The 19820-nt window shown below is 37.8% G+C and overlaps 1 protein-coding gene across 2 annotated transcripts; it reads left to right on the forward strand.

The window, feature by feature from the left end:
- The first annotated feature begins 341 nt into the window (after positions 1-341).
- Positions 342-14290, forward strand: pdhx (pyruvate dehydrogenase complex component X). Of its 2 annotated transcripts, none has more exons than XM_051883802.1 (11): positions 342-574; positions 1881-1967; positions 2317-2417; positions 2777-2955; positions 4890-4988; positions 6350-6524; positions 7279-7426; positions 7781-7839; positions 10604-10762; positions 12671-12735; positions 13638-14290. In XM_051883802.1, exons 1-11 carry the CDS (start codon positions 403-405, stop codon positions 13885-13887), a joined length of 1494 nt encoding a protein of 497 aa, XP_051739762.1. In that variant the 5' UTR covers positions 342-402; the 3' UTR covers positions 13888-14290. The 2 variants fall into 2 exon arrangements, with proteins under 2 accessions (XP_051739762.1, XP_051739763.1); XM_051883803.1 differs by having other exon boundaries at positions 353-574; positions 1884-1967.
- Positions 14291-19820: the final 5530 nt, after the last annotated feature.

Genomic DNA, 19820 nt, shown 5'->3' on the forward strand with positions numbered 1-19820 from the left:
TCGAGTATCTTGTCCACTCCTGAAACACTCTTTTCTACTTTTCTGCATTTAGCAGCATCTACAGCTTCTCATAGACCCAGTATCTAATATTCAAAACTCTAAAACCCAACTGAAATTAAGCTGAAGTGCTGAATGTATCCAGTAAACATGCCATCAGAGAAGAAAAGAGAGGGAAGTTATTTTGATTAACGTGAATTTAAAACAATAATGATGAAATCACTGCAATATTCCACAATATTGTGCATTTTTAAATCACACCTATAGTATATAATCGTTCTATGTAAATTCTGTGTTGTGTGTGTTTATCCTCCAGTCCAGTAGGGGCGCAGACGCGCTGCTCCGCTCCGCGCTCCGCCGCTAGTCGAGAGAGACGCAGCGCTGCAGCGGCAGAAGGACACAGTAATGGCGGCCTCCATGAGACTCGGGCGGAGGGGCGTTTTCATCGCGTTCAGAGTAATAACACAAAATAAATTAACAACTCAGAATAGAGTAGTAACGCAGGTTAAACCTCAATGGACCGCGGGCTGGAGCGGAAGCGCGTTCAGACACTTGTTCCGGTCGCCGTCAGTATGTGGTGAGTGTCAGAAGGACAGCAGTGTCTCGAGACTCATATTTATTTATTAATAACACAACCTACATCACAACAACACATTTACCGTGCAGATATTTACTGTGTGTTTGTGTGCAGACGGCTGTCTTTGCTCTACAGTGCAGTACAGTGATCAAATGATAATGCTGTGACACTGAATGATTGACAGATTCATAATAAACATGATTTACCCACTGATGTACAAGTCTGAGAAAACATAAGATTTTTACTCTTCTGTCAAACATGCTGTCAAAACAAATCAATCATTTGATCTCACATTAATGAGTTTCATGGTGCACTTGCTATTATATTTATGACAAATAGACGTTCTCAAAGTTCAAAATTCACCAATTTCAGACAGTTAATACAAAAATATCGTTTTAAATGTTTTGTGTAGTGCTTGTTTGTTTCCTTTCACGTTTCTGCAATGATATATCTTAGGAAATGTACGTAAATATAAGGAAATATAATATAAATAAATGTTGTTGAGGACACAGAAACACTCTTATATAGCATATATTAATATATAATCTCATTCAGATCATCATTGATCATGTCATGAGGTTAGTTCAGGTTAAACATTTATCAGGTGATTGTGACATTAATCAATATTTGCTGTATTGCAGAAGCGTGTGATTGCGCTCACATTCATAATGTTATTTTAAATGGATTTGATACCCTTTTCATTATAAAACTGATCAAAATGACCATAAAACAGAAACGAGAAACGGAAAGCACAACATTTTAGGCTCAAATAAAGCAGGACTTGTGAAAGAAAGGTTTGATGTCAGAGGATGGACGCGTCACGTGTGCTTCATGCCTTTCAGACGTGTGTTTGCCACATAACTTTTTACAAATTGTGCTGATTCACATGCCACCAAGTTCATGATGTAAGAACTGACTGACACTAATTTGCTCTGCAATGAAGCTTTATAATGTTGTAGAAATGTGTGTAAAGTGATTTGATTATTACAATCAGATGAGTAATGCTTTTCTCTGTCATACCTGTAAAAATAGATTTTTATTACTTTATTTTGTAACATTGCAGGAATATACTGAACAGTGTGATGTGAAATCACATGCTTTCAGTGTATGTAGTAAATTTAATGATTATTTGACGTGTCATAAAAATCTTCCAGACATAATTCATCCTCCATCTTGTCCATTAAACAGAACCGTCCGTTTCTATGATTTAATATTTAACCCTCTGCATGCTCTTGTCTCTGAATATATTTCTCTCTCAGCTTTATTTTGATTTTTGATGGTGTGTGTGATGTTCTTGTGTGTCCAGCAGGTGTCGCTCCTCTGAAGGTGGAGATGCCGGCTCTCTCGCCCACCATGGAGGAGGGAAACATTGTCAAGTGGCTGAAGAAGGAAGGTGAGTGCTTGATCTGTGTGTCAGCTGACCTCACTGATGATGTTGTACGTGTTCAGAGCTGTACAGCAGCGAAGCTTTTGGCTGTCCACAGACATGCGACTGATTGTTTTCCTGTGTCATCTTTGGGTCTAGTCGTATTGGTGGAAAAATATCTTGGTCAGAGCATCTGAATTCTTAAGGGGATTTTACATGACGGTCAGCGCTATGAGCTCAGATTTCAGGTGTAACTATTGTGTAAATGTATATGTGAGATGTGTGTTGGGAAGCTGACGGATCATCCACACATCAGACGGTAGGGAAGCGTCAGCAGCACAACAGATGTGATGCAGATGTGTCTGTGTTCGAGCAGGTGAAGATGTGGCCGCGGGTGACGCTCTCTGTGAGATCGAGACTGATAAAGCTGTGGTGGTCTTGGAGTCCAGTGATGACGGCGTCCTTGCAAAAATACTGGTGAGTGTGTGTGTGTGTGTGTGTGTGAGAGATTCAATTCAAACTGAAGCTTCAGAATGAAATACAGAAATGAGTTGATGACAGTAGGGCGTGTGAGACTGAACTCTTAAATCTGCCTCTGTAACTCTGTATGTTTAATGATATGGAAACAATATTTTGATTTTTGACCAATGCTTTACTTAAATGGCACAATAATACAGCCGATCATCATGTATTCATCATTTACTTTTAGGGAAACCTGTTTGGTGATACTTACACACCTCTGTTTCAACATTACTTGATTTACATATTAAATCACTGTAAGTGGCACATTATCTATAAATGAATAATTAATTTCTCTCCTCCCTGTGCTGTCTCAGGTGCAGGAGGGCAGTCGAGGTGTGCGTTTGGGGACTCTCATCGCTCTGATGGTTGGTGAAGGTGAAGACTGGAAACAGGTGGAGATTCCCGCGCTTGAGCCCGTCACACCCGCTGTAGCTCCGCCCACTGCAGCTGACTCCGCCCCTCCTCTGGCTCCCGTCACTGCAGTGCTCAAACAGTCAGTATCTGCAGCTGCATGTTTTCTGTCAAAATAAGTGTTGTTTAGAGTGTTTTTATATGCAGAACATGGCATTAATGTACACATGAACATGAAGAGATTTTTCTGTTTCTGAATGATCACTATTACAATTCATGGAAAGATGACAAAATTTAAATTTATTAAACATATACTTGAAGGGTTGGTTCACCCCAGAATGATCATTTTTGGGTGAACTAACCCTTTAATATAGTTACACCTGTGATTACTTTGGTCAGTATAGAGTCGACGTCACGCTATCCAGTTCAAAGCAACCGGATTATGTCTCGCCCTCCTCAATCAGAGATTCACACGGATCGCTTAAAGGGTTAGTTCACCCAAAAATGAAAATTCTGTCATTAATTACTCATCCTCATGTCGTTCCACACCGTAAGACCTTCATTCATCTTAAGAACACAAATTAAGATATTTTTGATAAAATCCGATGGCTCAGTGAGGTCTCTTTTGCCAGCAAGACAATGAACACTTTCAGATGCCCAGAAAGCTACTAAAGACGTATTTAAAACAGTTCATGTGACTACAGTGGTTCAACCTTAATGTTATGAAGTGACCAGAATACTTTTTATGCTCTAAAAATAACAAAAAAACGACTTTATTCAACAATATCTAGTGATGGGCGATTTCAAAACACTGCTTCATGAAGCTTCGAAGCCTTACGAATCTTTTGTTTCAAATCAGTGGTTCAGAGCGCCAAAATCACATGATTTCAGTAAATGAGGCTTCGTTACGTCATAAGTGTTTCGAAATTTCAATGGTTCACCACTGGGGGCGTGACTTTGGCAGTTTGATACACGCTCTGAACCACTGATTCAAAACAAAAGCTTCGAAGCTTCATGAAGCAGTGTTTTGAAAGCGCCCATCACTAGATATTCTTGAATAAAGTCGTTATTTTATTTTTTTTTGGTGCACAAAAAATATTCTCGTCACTTTATAACATTAAGGTTCAACCACTGTAGTCACATGAACTGTTTTAAATATGTCTTTAGTAGCTTTCTGGGCACTGAAAGTGTTAATCATCTTGCTGTCAATGGAGGACTCACTGAGCCATCAGATTTTATCAAAAATATCTTAATTTGTGTTCTGCGGATGAACGAAGGTCTTACGGGTGTGAAACGACATGAGGGCCAGTAATTAATGACATTTTAATTTTTGGGTGAACTAACCCTTTAAATCACTGCCTCCAGTTGTTTTCAGTGTTATTCCTGCTCTCGTGAAGAATAGGACAGCCGTGTGAGCATAAACTGCTGTAATGGACTGAATAATACATGGAGTAATTTTCACTCACAACCAAATCAATCAAAAATCACAGCCAATCAGAAGAGCGTGTGGGCGGAGTCTCTCTCACTGCACTCACAACCAAATGGATAAGCATATAATCAAATATGACACCATTTTAACTTGATTTAAAATACATACTGAGTGACTGAAACAGTCTCTGTTATGAAATACACTTGTTTGTTCACGTTCTTGTTTTTAAGATCTGAGGTGAATTATCTGTTGTCACTTTCGGTATGTCTATAAATGATACTCAAAGTCACGTTAAATTATTTTAACATTAAATGAAGCACATAATTAGTGTCTGAGATTATCATTCTCACACTTTCTGTTGTTCCAGCCGCGACGTCGCAGAATAGAAACTGTCACAAGTCAAATCGGCACATAACGCCATCACGTCTGGTGAGAACAAAACTTCTGATAAACCCAGATAAGACGCCTTTTGTCACATGTCTCACGGGGCGTCTTGTGTTCACTTGATGAATGTGAGACAGCAGGGAAACCGCAGGTGCCAGAACACTGGAGGAGTTCAGAAGCCAATGAAAGAGTCACAAGTGATGTATTTTTGTTGTGTTGTGTGTGTATTTGTGCCGTTCATGTTCATTTGTGATTTTGAACAGGTTGCGCTTGAGTCCTGCTGCAAGACACATTTTGGACACTCATGGTTTGGATCCTCATCTGGCAAAAGCCACAGGGCCACGTGGCCTCATCACTAAAGAGTGAGTCTCTCTCTCACACACACACACACACACACACACTGAGCAGTCTCATTAGTAACACATTACCATGGCAACGCAGCCTCCCTCCTCTGGGTGAGAATAGAAACAAAGAAACTGACACCTATTAATATCTCAGATCCACTGAAGATCTGAAGATGACGGTTCAGCTGCAATAACAGTATAGTTATATTAGATTATCCAGAGATTTGGTTATATTATAAGGGTGATCATCATCATTATATGTTTACTCAATGAGAATTTGATTGGTCCATCAGCCTAGGTTTCTTTTGTCAAAAATATTAAAAAAAAAAAAAAATGTTTTTATGACCACTTTTCACCCGCTCTCTGACACAAATCTGTGTTCCCTAAAGAACATCATAAGGCTAAGTGGATCTTAGAGAGCATCAGTGTTTCCGTCCAGGCTGTTTTTCACCGATATGTCTTTTATGTAAATGATCTCAGTTATGAGGATCTCTGATATAAAGAGCCGCTCTCATACTGAAGCTCTTCAGTCCTTCAGCCTCTTCTCAAAGCTGACGTTCATAAAGCAATACAAATATAATGTGTCACTCACTGAAATAATAGTCAGAACAATCTTACACAATTTATTGTTACATTTAATTAATAAAGCCTGATAAATAAGGATTTCTTGGTAATTCATTGATTGCAACAAAAATATATTTTCATTCAATTTAAAATGTTAAGATGAAATTTCCTCTGCATAAAGACGCAGATTCGCATATGTACTACTCAGAGGTCTGTATTAAAGGTGTTTATTGTGTTTGAGGATGCCACTCTTGGCATTACTTGAGGATCCTGCTGTGTGCGTCTTTAGAGAGTGTCATGTTTGCTGAGAGCGAAGAAAGGAAAGGGTGTGTGGAATGCCCTTATATGGACATGGTGTGGGCGTTTTATGTAAATTACTAATCTCGGGCATGTGGCCACTCGTTAAGAATTCATCTATATCAGAACAAGATTAAAAACAAATTCATGCGCGTTGTGAATAAGGTAGTAATGTTTGGTGAGAAGTTTTCCTGTACGTATAAATATGAATAATCCACACAATTATTAGTGAATGAGACCCAGTGTCTTTGTGCTATAGTGTGCGCTGTTGTGCATGTGAAGAATAAATCTTGGACTTTTTAATGAAATATAATAAATAAAATTAGGCTTTTTTTTATCTTCAACAAACTGGAGATGTTTATTTCTCTTGAACAGTAAAGTCACATGCAAACACAGTTCAGGGCTTGCTTATTTAAAGATTTGTCTGATGATTGTGTAGTCACGTCTGCTCAGTCAGTAGATCATTCCAGTGATCAGCTGTGTTTTTCTTCATTTCTGTGCTTGATTTGTTCTTTCAGAGATGCTCTGAACCTGTTGAATCGGGGTGATAAAGGGCGTCCAGCACCTCCAGCAGCAGCCGTTCCTCCTCCTGTCCCAGTCGCAGCGGCTCCGCCCTCCCCTCCACCCTCTGCCCCGGCCACGGGCCGCCCCACATACCCACCCGTCTCTGTGCCTGGGAAACCTGGGCTGCCGGTGAGCCGATGAGCCTCGCTCTGCCCACACCCTTCTTTAGGAGGCCATTACATGGTGTAACATTAAGATTTGTCATAAAATAAAACCTTTTCCAAATCTCTCTCCTAGAAAAAAAAGTCATCAGTGTTGGGAGTAACTCATTACAAGTGACGTGGATTTTGTAATCAGATTACTTTTTTGATGTAACAAGTAAAGTAATGCATTACTTTATAAATGTACACGTTAATATTACTTTTAGTTACTTTTTTTTTTACAAGAAATGCACCTTACTTTTAAGTTTAATTAATTTGCTTAAACATTTTTAAACTACTAAATCAAAATTCTCTCTCTTCTCCGTAACATTGTGACTTTTAGACATGGGCAGGAACAGACAAAGTCACAAAACACATTACTTTCAACTTTACAGTAGGTAATGATAATGTTCAGAGAAGTTTTGCATTATACAAGGCCCGTAACAAGACCCGTAAGAGAGCGAGCTTTAGCCAGCTGACAAAAAGTAACGTATCGTAATGTAATTAGTTATTTTTTTTAGAGAGTAATGCAATATTGTAACGTTTTACTTTTAGATGTAACATTCCCTAACAATGTAGATGTAACATTCCCCAAACAATTGACAGCATATATATTCTTGTGAACTTCCCGAACTCTTTGTGTCAGCCCATGTAATAATGTTGATATGAATGCATCTAGTCAGCTTGAGATCTGCAGATGTGAATGTTCAGACCCATCAGAGATGGATGTGTTGTGTTTTCAGGGCACGTACACAGATGTAACGGCCTCAAACGTGAGAAGAGTCATCGCTCAGAGACTAACACAGTCCAAGACCACCATCCCACATGCATACGCTTCAGTCGACTGTGACCTCGGCGCCGTCATCAAGCTCAGAAAACAGCTGGCCGCAGGTGACAAGAGCATTTCACTTCAATCGAGAATACCACCAGACCTTACAATCCAGACTGATGATCAGTGTTAGGCTGCTTGTGCCTCAAGCATAATGACGTGGTCTAAGCGCAATCCAGTATTTTATGGATTAAGTGACAATTCTAAACAAATGTCATAGCTTGGGCTACACTGGTAAAACTTATCGAAGAAACATGATTTCTGTGTGAATTAACACACGTTTTATGCCTGTATATTCATAAAGACCCAGTGATAATTACAACTGTAGATGAATGAATTTTGACCAGGATGTCGAATGTGAAGGCGTCTGTGCCGTTTGTCATGTTCACATCTGTTGTGTGTGTTTGTGTGTTTAGAGAACATCAAGGTGTCGGTCAATGACTTCATCATCAAAGCTGCTGCCGTCTCACTCAGAGTAAGTCAGCACATGTTCACTTAATGCTTAATTTGAAACTACAGTGCACAGCATAAGTGAGTACATCCCTTTTGAAACTTCTGAAAGTCAGCAATTACTCAATTACTTAGAAGACATGTTAGGGTTCTTTAGAGATATAATGTCCCAGCAAGTCTGCTTAATCAATTTCCAAAGAAGCATGTCAAAATTATTCAGGAAAATAAGATTTTCTTATCAAGGATCAAATGTTGTGTAGCAAAAATGAGCACACCCTCCTAAAAGTTATTAAATAAAACGAAATAAAAATTTTCTGGTGTAAGTTTAAGGCAATGTTTGATCAACAGGTAGGTATGCTGAACCAAAACATTTAAAGAGAAGTAATTTCTTGACAATTGAAAGTGTTATATAGCCCACTGAATCATTCTCAGACTTAATGCTGACAACAATGAAACCACATGGGAGAGAACTGTCAGGAGACTTATTTCTTAGCACAAAAGAGGACAGTGCTACAAGAGGATTACCAAATCATTGTTTTAAGTGTGAAACTGTAGCAAAAGTAACACAGAAATTCAAAAACAATGGACTTGTGAAATAATCAGGCCTTCATTTTAAGCTTTCATTTAGTGATGAGGGATTTTTTTTTGCTAGACAAAGAGCAGGAGAAATACCAAGCGAGTGTCTCAGAGCCAGCAAAAGTTATGAAAAGAGTGACTGTTTATCTCACAGAGTAAGATGCAGCCTGCAGAAATGACATGCATGATTGTTGTTCTCACTGGAACTACCTACTGTAGCCAAAGCACAATAAAGTCAGTTAGCCATTTCCAAAGCCCATATTTACAAAATATAGATTCTGGGAATCAGTACTCTGGTCTCATGAGACCAAATCAATCATTTTGGATCTAACAGCATCCAAAATGTTATGGTGTTGCTAGAGGAGGAGTACAGTGAGAAGTGCCTGGTTCCCACAGTAAAGTTCAGTGGTAGTAAAGCTCTTATATAGGGATGTATGAGTGCTGAAGGTGTGAGGGAGTTGTGCTTTATCAATGCTGTCATGAATTTCCACACCACTGTGTAATTTAATACACAAACTTGAAACAGAAGATGTTACCCTTTCCTCATTCCCTGCATTGTTGGGCATTTTTTTCAACATGACAATGAGGATATGCATTCTCCCAAGGTGAAAACCCTTCTGTGGACATGTATTGTACTCAATCTTAACACTCTTGAGCACCTGTGGGGGATTCTGTAGAGACGAGTTGAGCAACACTCCCCATTAAAGATCAGGGCATTTAAGGAGCTCATCATCCAGGAGTTAAACAGGACAGATGTGACAATTTGACATGAACTTGTACACTCCGTGCCAAGAAGGGTCAGAGCAGTATATTAAAAATTATGGAGGGCATACTCAGTGCTAGAATATTATACATTTGTTGAATTAAATCTAGGGTGTACTCATTTCTGCAATCCTTAATTTAAACAAAATTGGCTAATTTACTTATTTTATGGCTATTAATGACATATATTCCTCAGTTTTTATTATGTATATGTTTAATACATTTTAATTTTGCCATCTTTCCATGAATTGTATTAGTGATCATAAAGAAAATACATCTTTTGTATTTGTTCAGAGGGGGTGTACTCATTTATGCTGTGCACTGTATGAATCACAGTACTGTATCAAATCATTCATTCAGAATGTTGTTAATTTAATCTTGTTTATGCAAAATAAAATCATGATATAATTCGTTTTATTGGCCATAGTACGACTTAAATTGTTTGTTCCCTCCTTTACCCCATTAAATGACTCGTTCAGGATAAATGTACATAAATCATCTAAATTACACTTCAGGAACTTGTTCTCATTAGGTGTTATGTTAGTGTGCCATAATGTCAAGATGCTTAATGTTGCTGCACAAATTATTTACATTCACATTTTCATAAACCAGCCAGGTTAATATATTTAGAATATTTGAATAAACGTAGTGAAAGAGTTATCAAACTTTTGTATTTGCATGATTTGTTTGCATTTGGAGGCAGACTTTTACTTTTACGATTTACGATTAATCGCACCTAACATGAAAGTTTTTAATATATTTTTATATTATAATACTTTAAATAAAAAATGGTAAAAAGAGATGCTCTACCAACAGAAGAGGAGGTGCAACCAAAAATCAAAAAGGTGCAATACTCACTCTTGAAGAAATCCAGCTTTACTGATTAAAAAATGTGACATTTTGGCCATTGTCAAGACCTTCATCAGACATCATGACACACATCCTATTTTCTCACGTTTACTCTACGTTCATTCATTTAACACTTTTTAACTCATTTAAGACCTGAGGATTACTTAGAAGGATACTCAACAAAATGGGAATTTTGACATAATTTTGTGTTTTTGTCCGTTCAAGTGCGAAAGAGAACTCAAGGTGGCGCTGGTGCGCTGTCTGAAGCGGCTTTCTGCGCGCTCGTTTCAGGTGTTTGTTCACAGATGAGCACCAGTACAGATCTGAGTTCTTTTTTTGCCTCTTATCATGCTTGAATGGTTTATTGGCACTTGAATGAGCGATAGCGTGATCATATACTGTAGCACAGTTTATGACGGATGCTGCATTAATTGCGTTAAATATTTTTAACGTGTAAATTAATTGCATGCGTTAATGCGTTAATTTTGACAGCCCAAATATATATACATATTCCCCAGAATTTCCACCGATCAGATGTTTACAGTAGTTTTCGTGTCACGATGTGTTGTTAGTAATGTCTGTGATGTGCTGGTGTCCTGCAGGAGATGCCAGAGGTCAATGTCATGTGGTCAGCTGACGGGCCGCAGCCTCTCGACTTCATCCACATCTCAGTCGCCGTGGCAACACCACGTGGCCTCATGACCCCCATCATCAAAGACGCTGCAAACAAAGGGCTGCAGGAGATTGCTGCCACTGCAAAGGTTACGATCATTAGCTTTAATAGAGTGCATGTGGACGCTGATGGACAACTAATGTTTCTTCAGAGAAAATGAAGATGATTATGTAACCATGGATTCATCTGAAGGCCCTGATATACTCACAGAGAAGTAATCCATTTAGAGGAAAAAAGAAGTTTGAAATATCTTTACAGTGATAAACTGTAAGCACACATCCTGACACTGCGCACATTTTGATGAGTATGTAACAAATTTGCTGCGCTTTCCTCGCAATAATAATCGCAAAAATGAGAAAACAGCATTTCAGAAAGCATCTCAGTGATGTGGATATTTGCAGCAGCTCTGAGATCAAGACTCCTGTCGCATCATGTTTGTTTATACAGCACCTTATAAATAGATTGCTTTAAAGCAGCAGCTTTATGGTATTAAACATGAAAACAGTGTCAGTGCTAGGGTTAGGAATTGACACAATTTTCATGATTCGATTCGATTACATTTTCAATTCGATTTGATATCGATTATTTTGGATGTAGTATATCAGTATATCTCTCAACTAATGCTGTAAACTACACATGGGAGTCAGTTGGTACTACTTTACTATAATATTGAAGGTTAAAATTAACTTACTAGGTACAAATATGCCTAAAGATACGCTGTATATACGGCATCTAAACAGAAACACTTTGGTTTCCAGAACAAGGGAGCCAAATCTGAGAACTATAACCATTGAGTTAATCCATCCTGGTGTCTGTGAGCTCCACTCAGATAAATATACAAACACTTAAATTACACTCAATTATGTTTTTTTTTTCTATAATAAATAAAGTTTAGAATTACATAATCATATTTCTACTCCAATTCGTGGTTTTTTAAATATAAACATGTAAATCGTGGCTGTCATAACTGATTTATTCAAACATGCATTCAATATTGAAGAACATTATAATGAATATGTAACGGTGCATATATTTATCACAATGCTGCTTTCTAGAGTTCACTTTTCTAGCTGACTAATGAGTTTGTGGTCACAGAATATGTTTTTCTGAGGTGACATTACATGACATTGTTTACAAGCTGTTTTATTGACGTCTTTCTGAGGCTGAAACGCTGATTGAGCTATTACACGAGACATGATATGGATTTCGCTAAGTTGTACTGTGAATTTTAACATACCTTCAGATGTTCATTCATGTTTATTTCGCGCTGTAACTGGTATTAAAGCGGAGGAGAGGATGTTCACATGCGCTCCGTGCTGCCGCTTCTCTTTAACTGAGGCGCTAAAGCGATCTGTCACGTCACATTAAACAGCGCCAAAACGGTATTTATTTTTTGAATCTCATAATAAGATGGACGTCATTTTGAAATCTGAGACTTTGCTTCATATCAAAAGTAACAAAGCACAAAGATTATTGCGATTTATTGGATGGGAGGCGCGCTACATGTTCTGTTCATTCATCAACTGAAAACAGACTAGACTAATCGATTCTTGGGATTTAAGAATCTATATCGGTTCGTAAATCGGTTAAAATCGAGAAATCTGTATTTTTTTCCCAGCCCTAGTCAGTGCTTCTTTTAACAGCTTCAGTTTCTGATATAAAGTGTCTCTCCAGTGTGTTCATGTTTTCACTCACGTTTGAACAGAAGAAATGAACCAGAGGAGATTTACACCTCAAAGAAAGTGGGGCCTCAGAGCCACACCCACCTATTACATCGTCGCAACGCTGGCCAATGGCAGTTCAGAGGCGTTCACCAGCCAGAGCAAACTTTTCCAGAAAGCTCCAAACGAACTTCGTTTTGGCTTGATTTTGTTTGAAATTGTCACATCAGTTCGTTCTTCGATTTTGGCTTGAAGAATATCTGGGCCTTGAGATGTTGTTGTTTATTGATTGTTCTTTTAAATTCATAGCATATTAAACATTTTCTCTCCTTCAGGCTCTGGCACAGAAAGCACGGGATGGGAAACTGTTACCGGAGGAGTATCAGGGAGGCTCGTTCAGGTGAATGTCTTGTTTATTGCTTTGATTTATACTCGGAATTGAAACTTGTGTTAAAAATGATTATAAACGGTCACTCATTCACTACTCTTGTATAGTGAACTGGACATGGTGCACTATATAGGGAATAGGGAGCAGTTTCAGTCAGTAAATCAGTGGAATCTCTAATATATCCAGTGGTAGACGCCTGCTTTCAAACACTCCCGTGTGTATCTGTGCAAGCGCTCTGTGAAAAGCGTCAAAGGTTTCTATTTACAACATGTTTTTGAGGCGTTGATCATTGTAGCCAATCACAGACATATCCGTTGAGCGCGTAAACACAATGGCCAATCGGAGGTGTTTCAGAATCCACTCAAAATGCTAGGGGGAAATGCTGTTATCGTCACATTTTTAAAATTTCAGTACCGACCTGGTACTGAAGTCGGTACTTTTGTCAGCCCTACATTGGGGTGATCAGTAGATCAGTAACTGGTATTATTACAGAAATGCTGAAGTTTAAATCTAAATCTGAATCTATTAAACTGAGTTTAATACAGCTGTGGCCGTCACAAGCATCTTTGCTGGACTGTGACGCAAACGAAACACTGTTGGCTATTTCAATAAAGCAGAAGCTCCTCAGTATGATTTAGTCAGAAGTACGTTGACACAAAGGGAAACTGTTCATCCAGACACTTCCTGGGATTTCAGTACGGGTCTTGACTACAGCAGCTGTGAATCATGCTCCAAACATCACATTTGTGCTTACATTTAAATTCAGGTGATTTGGGCACAAATGTTGCACTTTTTAATGTTTTTTTTTTTTTTTTTTTTCCTTTAGTTGTTGTATTTTTTGGTTTTATCAGAGATAAGGCTCCTAGTTTTTACCTGTGTATCAGTCACTAAAATGGCTTGTTTGTTGGTTTCAGTATCTCTAACCTGGGCATGTTTGGCATCAGCGAGTTCAGCGCTGTAATCAATCCTCCTCAAGCCTGCATCCTAGCCGTGGGCGGCACCAGGGCTGAACTACGGCTGACCGACGGCCTCCTCCAGACACAGCAGCTCATGACCGTGACTTTGTCTAGTGACGGACGCCTCGTGGACGACGAACTCGCCTCGCGCTTTCTGGAGAAGTTTCGCTCAAACCTCGAGCAGCCTCAGCGTGTGAGTCTGCTGTAGACGGAGGAAGAGCGGCGGGACTGAATGCGCTCTGGAATTATGGGCCTTCTCTTATAGTTACTATTTATTCATTAAGATGTACATAGAGATGTACATAGAGAGAAACACAGTGAAGTTCTAGGTCAATTAATAATGTCATTTGTGGTGCATCTCCTGCCATAAACAGACTGGAACCTTCTTGTTATTTTGACATTTTGTTGCCTCAGTAGTGAGAAGCGTTCAGTACTGGGTGAACATAAGTCCACTGTAAATCAAACGTCAATGTTAAGCACCTTAATAACATACAGACAATATCTGTCAACTTACAATAAGTATCAAATCATCAAAGGCATTAAATCATGCTGTTTTCTTTTTTTTGGATTACCAAATAATCCAATAAACTCCTGTCTTCTGCTGCACTGAACCAGAGTCATTTGTGCTGTGAAAGTGTGTGTGGGTGGATTTTCTCTTTTCACACTCTTGTTTGCGCTCTTCTCACCTGCTCAGAGGGGTTTTACAGAAGTCACATCAGCTTTATCTACAGTGCTTTAGAAAAAAAAGATAATAAACAGTAATAAACAGGAAAATAACAGAATCAATGATGCAAACTTCAAATATGAGACAAATGCATGTTGGAGCTGAGTTTTCATTGTATTTACACTGTTATGACCAGCAGGTGTCACCAGTGTGTGGCTTTTTGACCACTTTGAAAAGCTTAGTTTATATACTTTGGCCGAAAAAAATATTTTTTGCAGTATAGGTAGGCTATAAACAAACTAAACCATGGTCACATGACTTCAGCGTCAACATCACTAATCTTACAACAACTCTTTCAGTCTTTATTCAAAAATATTTTCCTTGAAAGTTTGAGTTTGAAGAGTTTGCAAGAGCGTGATTTTAAAGTGTGAAAAATAGATTGAGTAGATGAGTTTATCTGTTCAGCGTAACGTTTAATGTCACTGACAGCCTCTGTTCCACTGAGACACTTGTTAGCAATCGCCTTTTACAAGACAAGTAAAAGCTTAAAAAATTAAGCGTGGGGTGTTACTGGTGTGTTTTATGTCAGAGAATAAAAAGTGAGAATACCTTGAGGTTGTGTTCACCACAACCCTTATTTCAGGCATTTAGCCAAAAGCTCATTGACTTCAGGATGATGAAACCGGAAGTGTTCAATTGCAGTTTGTTTCTGGGTTTTGGCCCACAGAAATACATCATCCCTGCAGCGCTCTGTGTGCTAAAACACACTCACTCACTCACAGTGTGCTTTAGCAGGGGTGAGCGGAACACAACCTAATGTTGAAGCACACGTTTTAAATGTTTCCACGCGTGCTAGCATGATAATATTTAGTGTGTTGTGTATTTGTGGCAAAATTCAGAAATCTTTGGAAGATTTTGCTGAACATTTATTTTACCATAGCAAAAGTAAATTTCTTATTGAAGTTAATTTTTCATCTCAGTTTTTGGTATTTATTTAAAATGAGCCAGTCTGCTATTATTTTAATCTCCAACATGTTATTTAGTAGTTTAGATACTTATTTAATGCTTATCTAACCAGCAGAAGACACCAGGCAGGTTTAAATGGTAGTTGCGCAGCTGTGTTCAGGTGCATTGTTGGCGTGTTGCTATTTTGAGGCAACTGAAAACGACTGCGCCATTGACCAGCTGAATCCTGGTCTAAAATCAATGTCGCAGTATTTTTTTGTGTTATTTAAAGGGTGTAATATGCGGGTGTACACTCTGCTTGTTACACACACAGGGATGCGCAGCAGCACACAAACATGCCAAATATTAAAAATAAAAGGATTACAATGTAAACTATTATTATTGTGTACATAAAGATAAAAATGCCTACATGTCATAATATGGATAGTCATTGCATGTATCAGAATTACCTATTTGCAGTAATGACCAATGAAATTGGCCAATCGTGGCAATACACTCATGTATTTAAACTGACTCGTCAGGTTGAGGGTGTCTAGAATCTGCCATGGTGCGAGCGCAACTGTCTTTTATAGGGAATGGGAGATGACGCTGGTTTATTGCACGTTACGCCCAAAACCAGCCAGGTCTCATTAGAAAAACGTATCTGTGGGAACATTTTTGCAAAACGAAAATACGTAGTGCCCTGTACGTTTCGTGACAGTTTCAATGTGAAATGTCCACTGAGTGGCGCTAAAAACGAGTTCAGATTTTTTCCGGAACAGATGAACGTGAATATGGCACGTTTATATTACGTTGGTTTTATACGTATCACTGCAGTTCTGATTTGAAATGTCCGGTGAGTGGCGCTAATGATCCATTACATTTAAAATTAACGTACCAAAAACACTACACCTAAACCTACCCAAAAGCAAATGTGACACAAAAAGCATTCGTAATCATGCCATTTTAGCTTGTTTTGATCTCTCTTACCATGACTCATCTTGCATGGGATTCATACCCAAGGCTTCCGCATCCTAAGTACAACTCTGTATCAGCTGAGCTACCAAGCAAACTTATTATGACTGAAAAGCGAAACATATGGAGCTGGTTAAGCGATGCCAAGTCTAAAATGTATTTGTTTACAAATCGCGCACTTTGGTAAAAGCTTTTTGAGATCATAACATAATATTTAGCAAGGAGACGTAAAAACAAGTCTTTTTTAATCCATAATCTGACCCTGTAATCGTAACTGTGTATGAAAACGATTTAAAGTGCTTACTGTTTTACTGCCTCTAGTGTTCATTTCTGTTGGAAACTGCAGTGATATGTATGTGTTTTGTGACTTGCAAAAATGTTACCACAAGTACGTCTTTCCATGAGACTAGATTGCCCAAAACACACCCATTACTCATTAAGAGACTAGGTACAACCCTTTTAGACCATACACCGGGCGTGCCGACCATTTTTTCCATTGTTAATCTAGCAAAAGTGGATTCGGACACGCCCTAAGTGCCCTGAGAGCCAATGTTTAATAATCAGAAATAATCTCTGTTTTTCTTCATCTACAGTATTTTCTGACATTGTTTTGAACTGTGCTGTATAGCTGTGTTTTGACGTGTGTTCATTGTCAAACTTACTAGTCAAAATACTAGTTTATTTTTAATTATTAAATAACGCTGTTATTTTAGATGAAAAAGTTAATTGAATATTATTGACAAAATATTTTAGTTTGTTAGTTTGTTGACAGCATGTTAAACTGTCATATGTGTAAAATGAATGTGCAAAGAAATAAAATCTCTGAAGCATCAGTGGATTTACACAAACTGATGCGGACAGTGATAGTGATAGAAAGTGATACTCCTACATGTAATTGTGCAACACAGGACACAGCAACACAAAGTGTCACAGAGTTTTGTAAAGAATTTCATATGTAGGCAGGTTATATTCATCTGTGTTCATGGACTGTGTTTGTTTTGAAGTGTGAGATGGCAGAAACCTGTAGGTTAGGGGGAATAACTGAATCAGATAAATGTGCAGTGGAGATGTATCACTGGAGATGTATGTGTGCTATTTAGAAACTCATTAGCACCTACTGAGCTGGTGCTTGGTTATATTTTTGTGTTACCATGGTGTTGCAAAACTGCAACCACTTCCTGTTTTTTTTTTTTTTTTTTCCAGTTCAGTCTGACTTTGTAAAACCCCAGTTCTCTCGAATCCTTCGTAAGATGTTTAATAATAATTATCCTTGTTTCAGCTCATTTTTAACATATTCCCGACTCTGAATAGCACTATGTAACTAATTCTAATTCTAATTAAAAAGTCCTAATTCTGAATTCATACAGTATGATAGCGTTGTGTTATAAATCTGAATTTGTTATTCACTGATAATAATCATATCTCATGTTCATATGTAGACATGGTGTGTGAATAAACGACTATCGTGTCTTGTAACTACAGAAATAGGAATAGCTTGTCATAACGTGCACTTATTAATAGTGATGTTCATTTCAACATTTTCTACCCAGCTAACAGGAAGCTGTCAGGTGTCATCTGTGTTTTCTGTTACTAGTTTTGCCTGAGTTCCTGTGTGCCCCGGTTGCCCTTTTGTGTGCTCATTTCTTTCACAACAACCCATTGTGTTCACCTGTGTCTGGTTTAGCTCCATCATTCGCTCTATTTAAACCCTCAGTTCAGTTCAGGCCTCTGTCTGGTGTCTTCAGTGTTTAATGTCGGTTCTGCTAGTTTTCTTCTGAGTCTACAGTGCCAATTTTGTTTCATCTAATAAAGAATGACTGCTGTGCATAGATAGATCCTGCCTTTATAGGAACCGACCCGTGACCGGGAACGTTCTCTCAAAAGTTCTTCCAGCAACATTAATAAGACTTTTGTTCAAAGTTATCTGCTCTTAATAATGTTCTCAAAATGTTAGCACAAAAACATTATTTATACGTCATTCATCATTTTAAGCAAGCAATACAGTAATTTTTAAAGAATAGTTGAGTTAAATAAAACGACCCAGCAGGTTGGGCAAACATTTAACCCAACCGCTGGGTTAAAAACAACCCAAGTTGGGTTGAAAATGGACAAACCCAGTGGTTGGGTTGAATGTTTGCCCAACCTTCTGGGTCGTTTTATTTAACTATTCATTAAAATTACTGTTTTGTTTGCTTAAAATGAACATAAAGTATGTTATACATTAACATTTAATACATAAACATTTATTATTAAGTTTAATGAATAATAATTAAACAATAAACATGTATTAAATTGCTTATTAATAAATGTTCACCTTTTGATTATTATTGTTGCCTCTAGTAATTATGTCTGGTTTTTAATTGCCAATCTATTTTGGGTTCATTTTAAGATGGATATATAGTCATTTTTAAACAATAGTTGAGGTAAATAAAACTACCCACAAGGTTGGGCAAACATTTAACCCAACCGCTGGGTTTATCCATTTTCAATCCAACTTGGGTTGTTTTTAACCCAGCATTTTTTTTAGTGAAGGAACAAAAAAAAAGTTTTTAAAATGTCAAAATAGAATGTTTTCAGAGAACATTCAGAAATAACGTTTTCATAACTTAATAGGAATATTAGAAAAACGTTCTAAGAACATATCTTACTAGCTGGTCAGTATATTTTTAAAATCAAAAGATCAGCTCACATAAGTCAATGCAATGTGAACAAACTTCAACAAGTGTAATTTTATCAATTAACATTAACAAATATTCATAAATGCTCTAAAAAATATATTGCTCATTTTTAGTTAGCTAATGCATGAACATATAGGGGACAGTTTAACAAATGTGAGGTGAATAAAGTGTAAAGTGTAGACTTATCTTTACTGAATAAGATGTTTTGGAATTTGTATGTACATTTGTTTTTGTGTTTATAGCTCGCATCACCATAGCAACGGTAGTAATCATAACAGTATCAACAGCAACAGCTCTGTACAGGAAGTGAGAGGAGAGACGATGTAAAGTACTTTCTGGTGATGTCTTGTTTACTCAGTATCATAACAACACTGATGACCCGACAAAACAACAGCAGTAATATAACACTATATTCAAAACTCTACATGTAAACACAGAGCTGCTTCTGTTTTTCATGAGATGATGAGAAGCCTGAAAACAGCTAAAACTGCTTCGTCTGTTCATGTTGTAGCTTTACTAATGCCTTCCTGTTATGAATCTTGCTCTGAAAGCTCATCTCAGTTTTATCTCATGTAATTCATGTGGGTAATGGATGTGCTGCTTCTTGTACTGATTGAAAAAAAATCACTGTAATATATTGAAGAGTTATTACTGTAATGAGAGTTTGGGGGCAATGAAACAAATCTTAATCATCACTAAGTAGGCTTAATTTTCTTTATGTATTTATAGACATGTGACCTGGATATGTTCTATTTTTGTGAGATAAATGGGATCATTGTGTAAGCTGACAGTATTTTGAAAGTACTTTGACATTCAAGTTTCCAGGATGAATCAGGAATCATGGCAGTCAGTGACGTACAGATAAACATATTCACTGTC

The sequence above is a fragment of the Ctenopharyngodon idella genome, chromosome 24 (genome assembly GCF_019924925.1).
Source record: "Ctenopharyngodon idella isolate HZGC_01 chromosome 24, HZGC01, whole genome shotgun sequence".
Taxonomy (NCBI): domain Eukaryota; kingdom Metazoa; phylum Chordata; class Actinopteri; order Cypriniformes; family Xenocyprididae; genus Ctenopharyngodon; species Ctenopharyngodon idella.

Coding starts and splice junctions, on each gene's coding strand:
- pdhx (XM_051883802.1), top strand. CDS start 403: ATGGCGGCCTCCATGAGACTCGGGCGGAGGGGCGTTTTCATCGCGTTC. Junction 2,418..2,776: donor GCGTCCTTGCAAAAATACTG/GTGAGTGTGTGT, acceptor GTGCTGTCTCAG/GTGCAGGAGGGCAGTCGAGG. Junction 12,736..13,637: donor TATCAGGGAGGCTCGTTCAG/GTGAATGTCTTG, acceptor TGTTGGTTTCAG/TATCTCTAACCTGGGCATGT.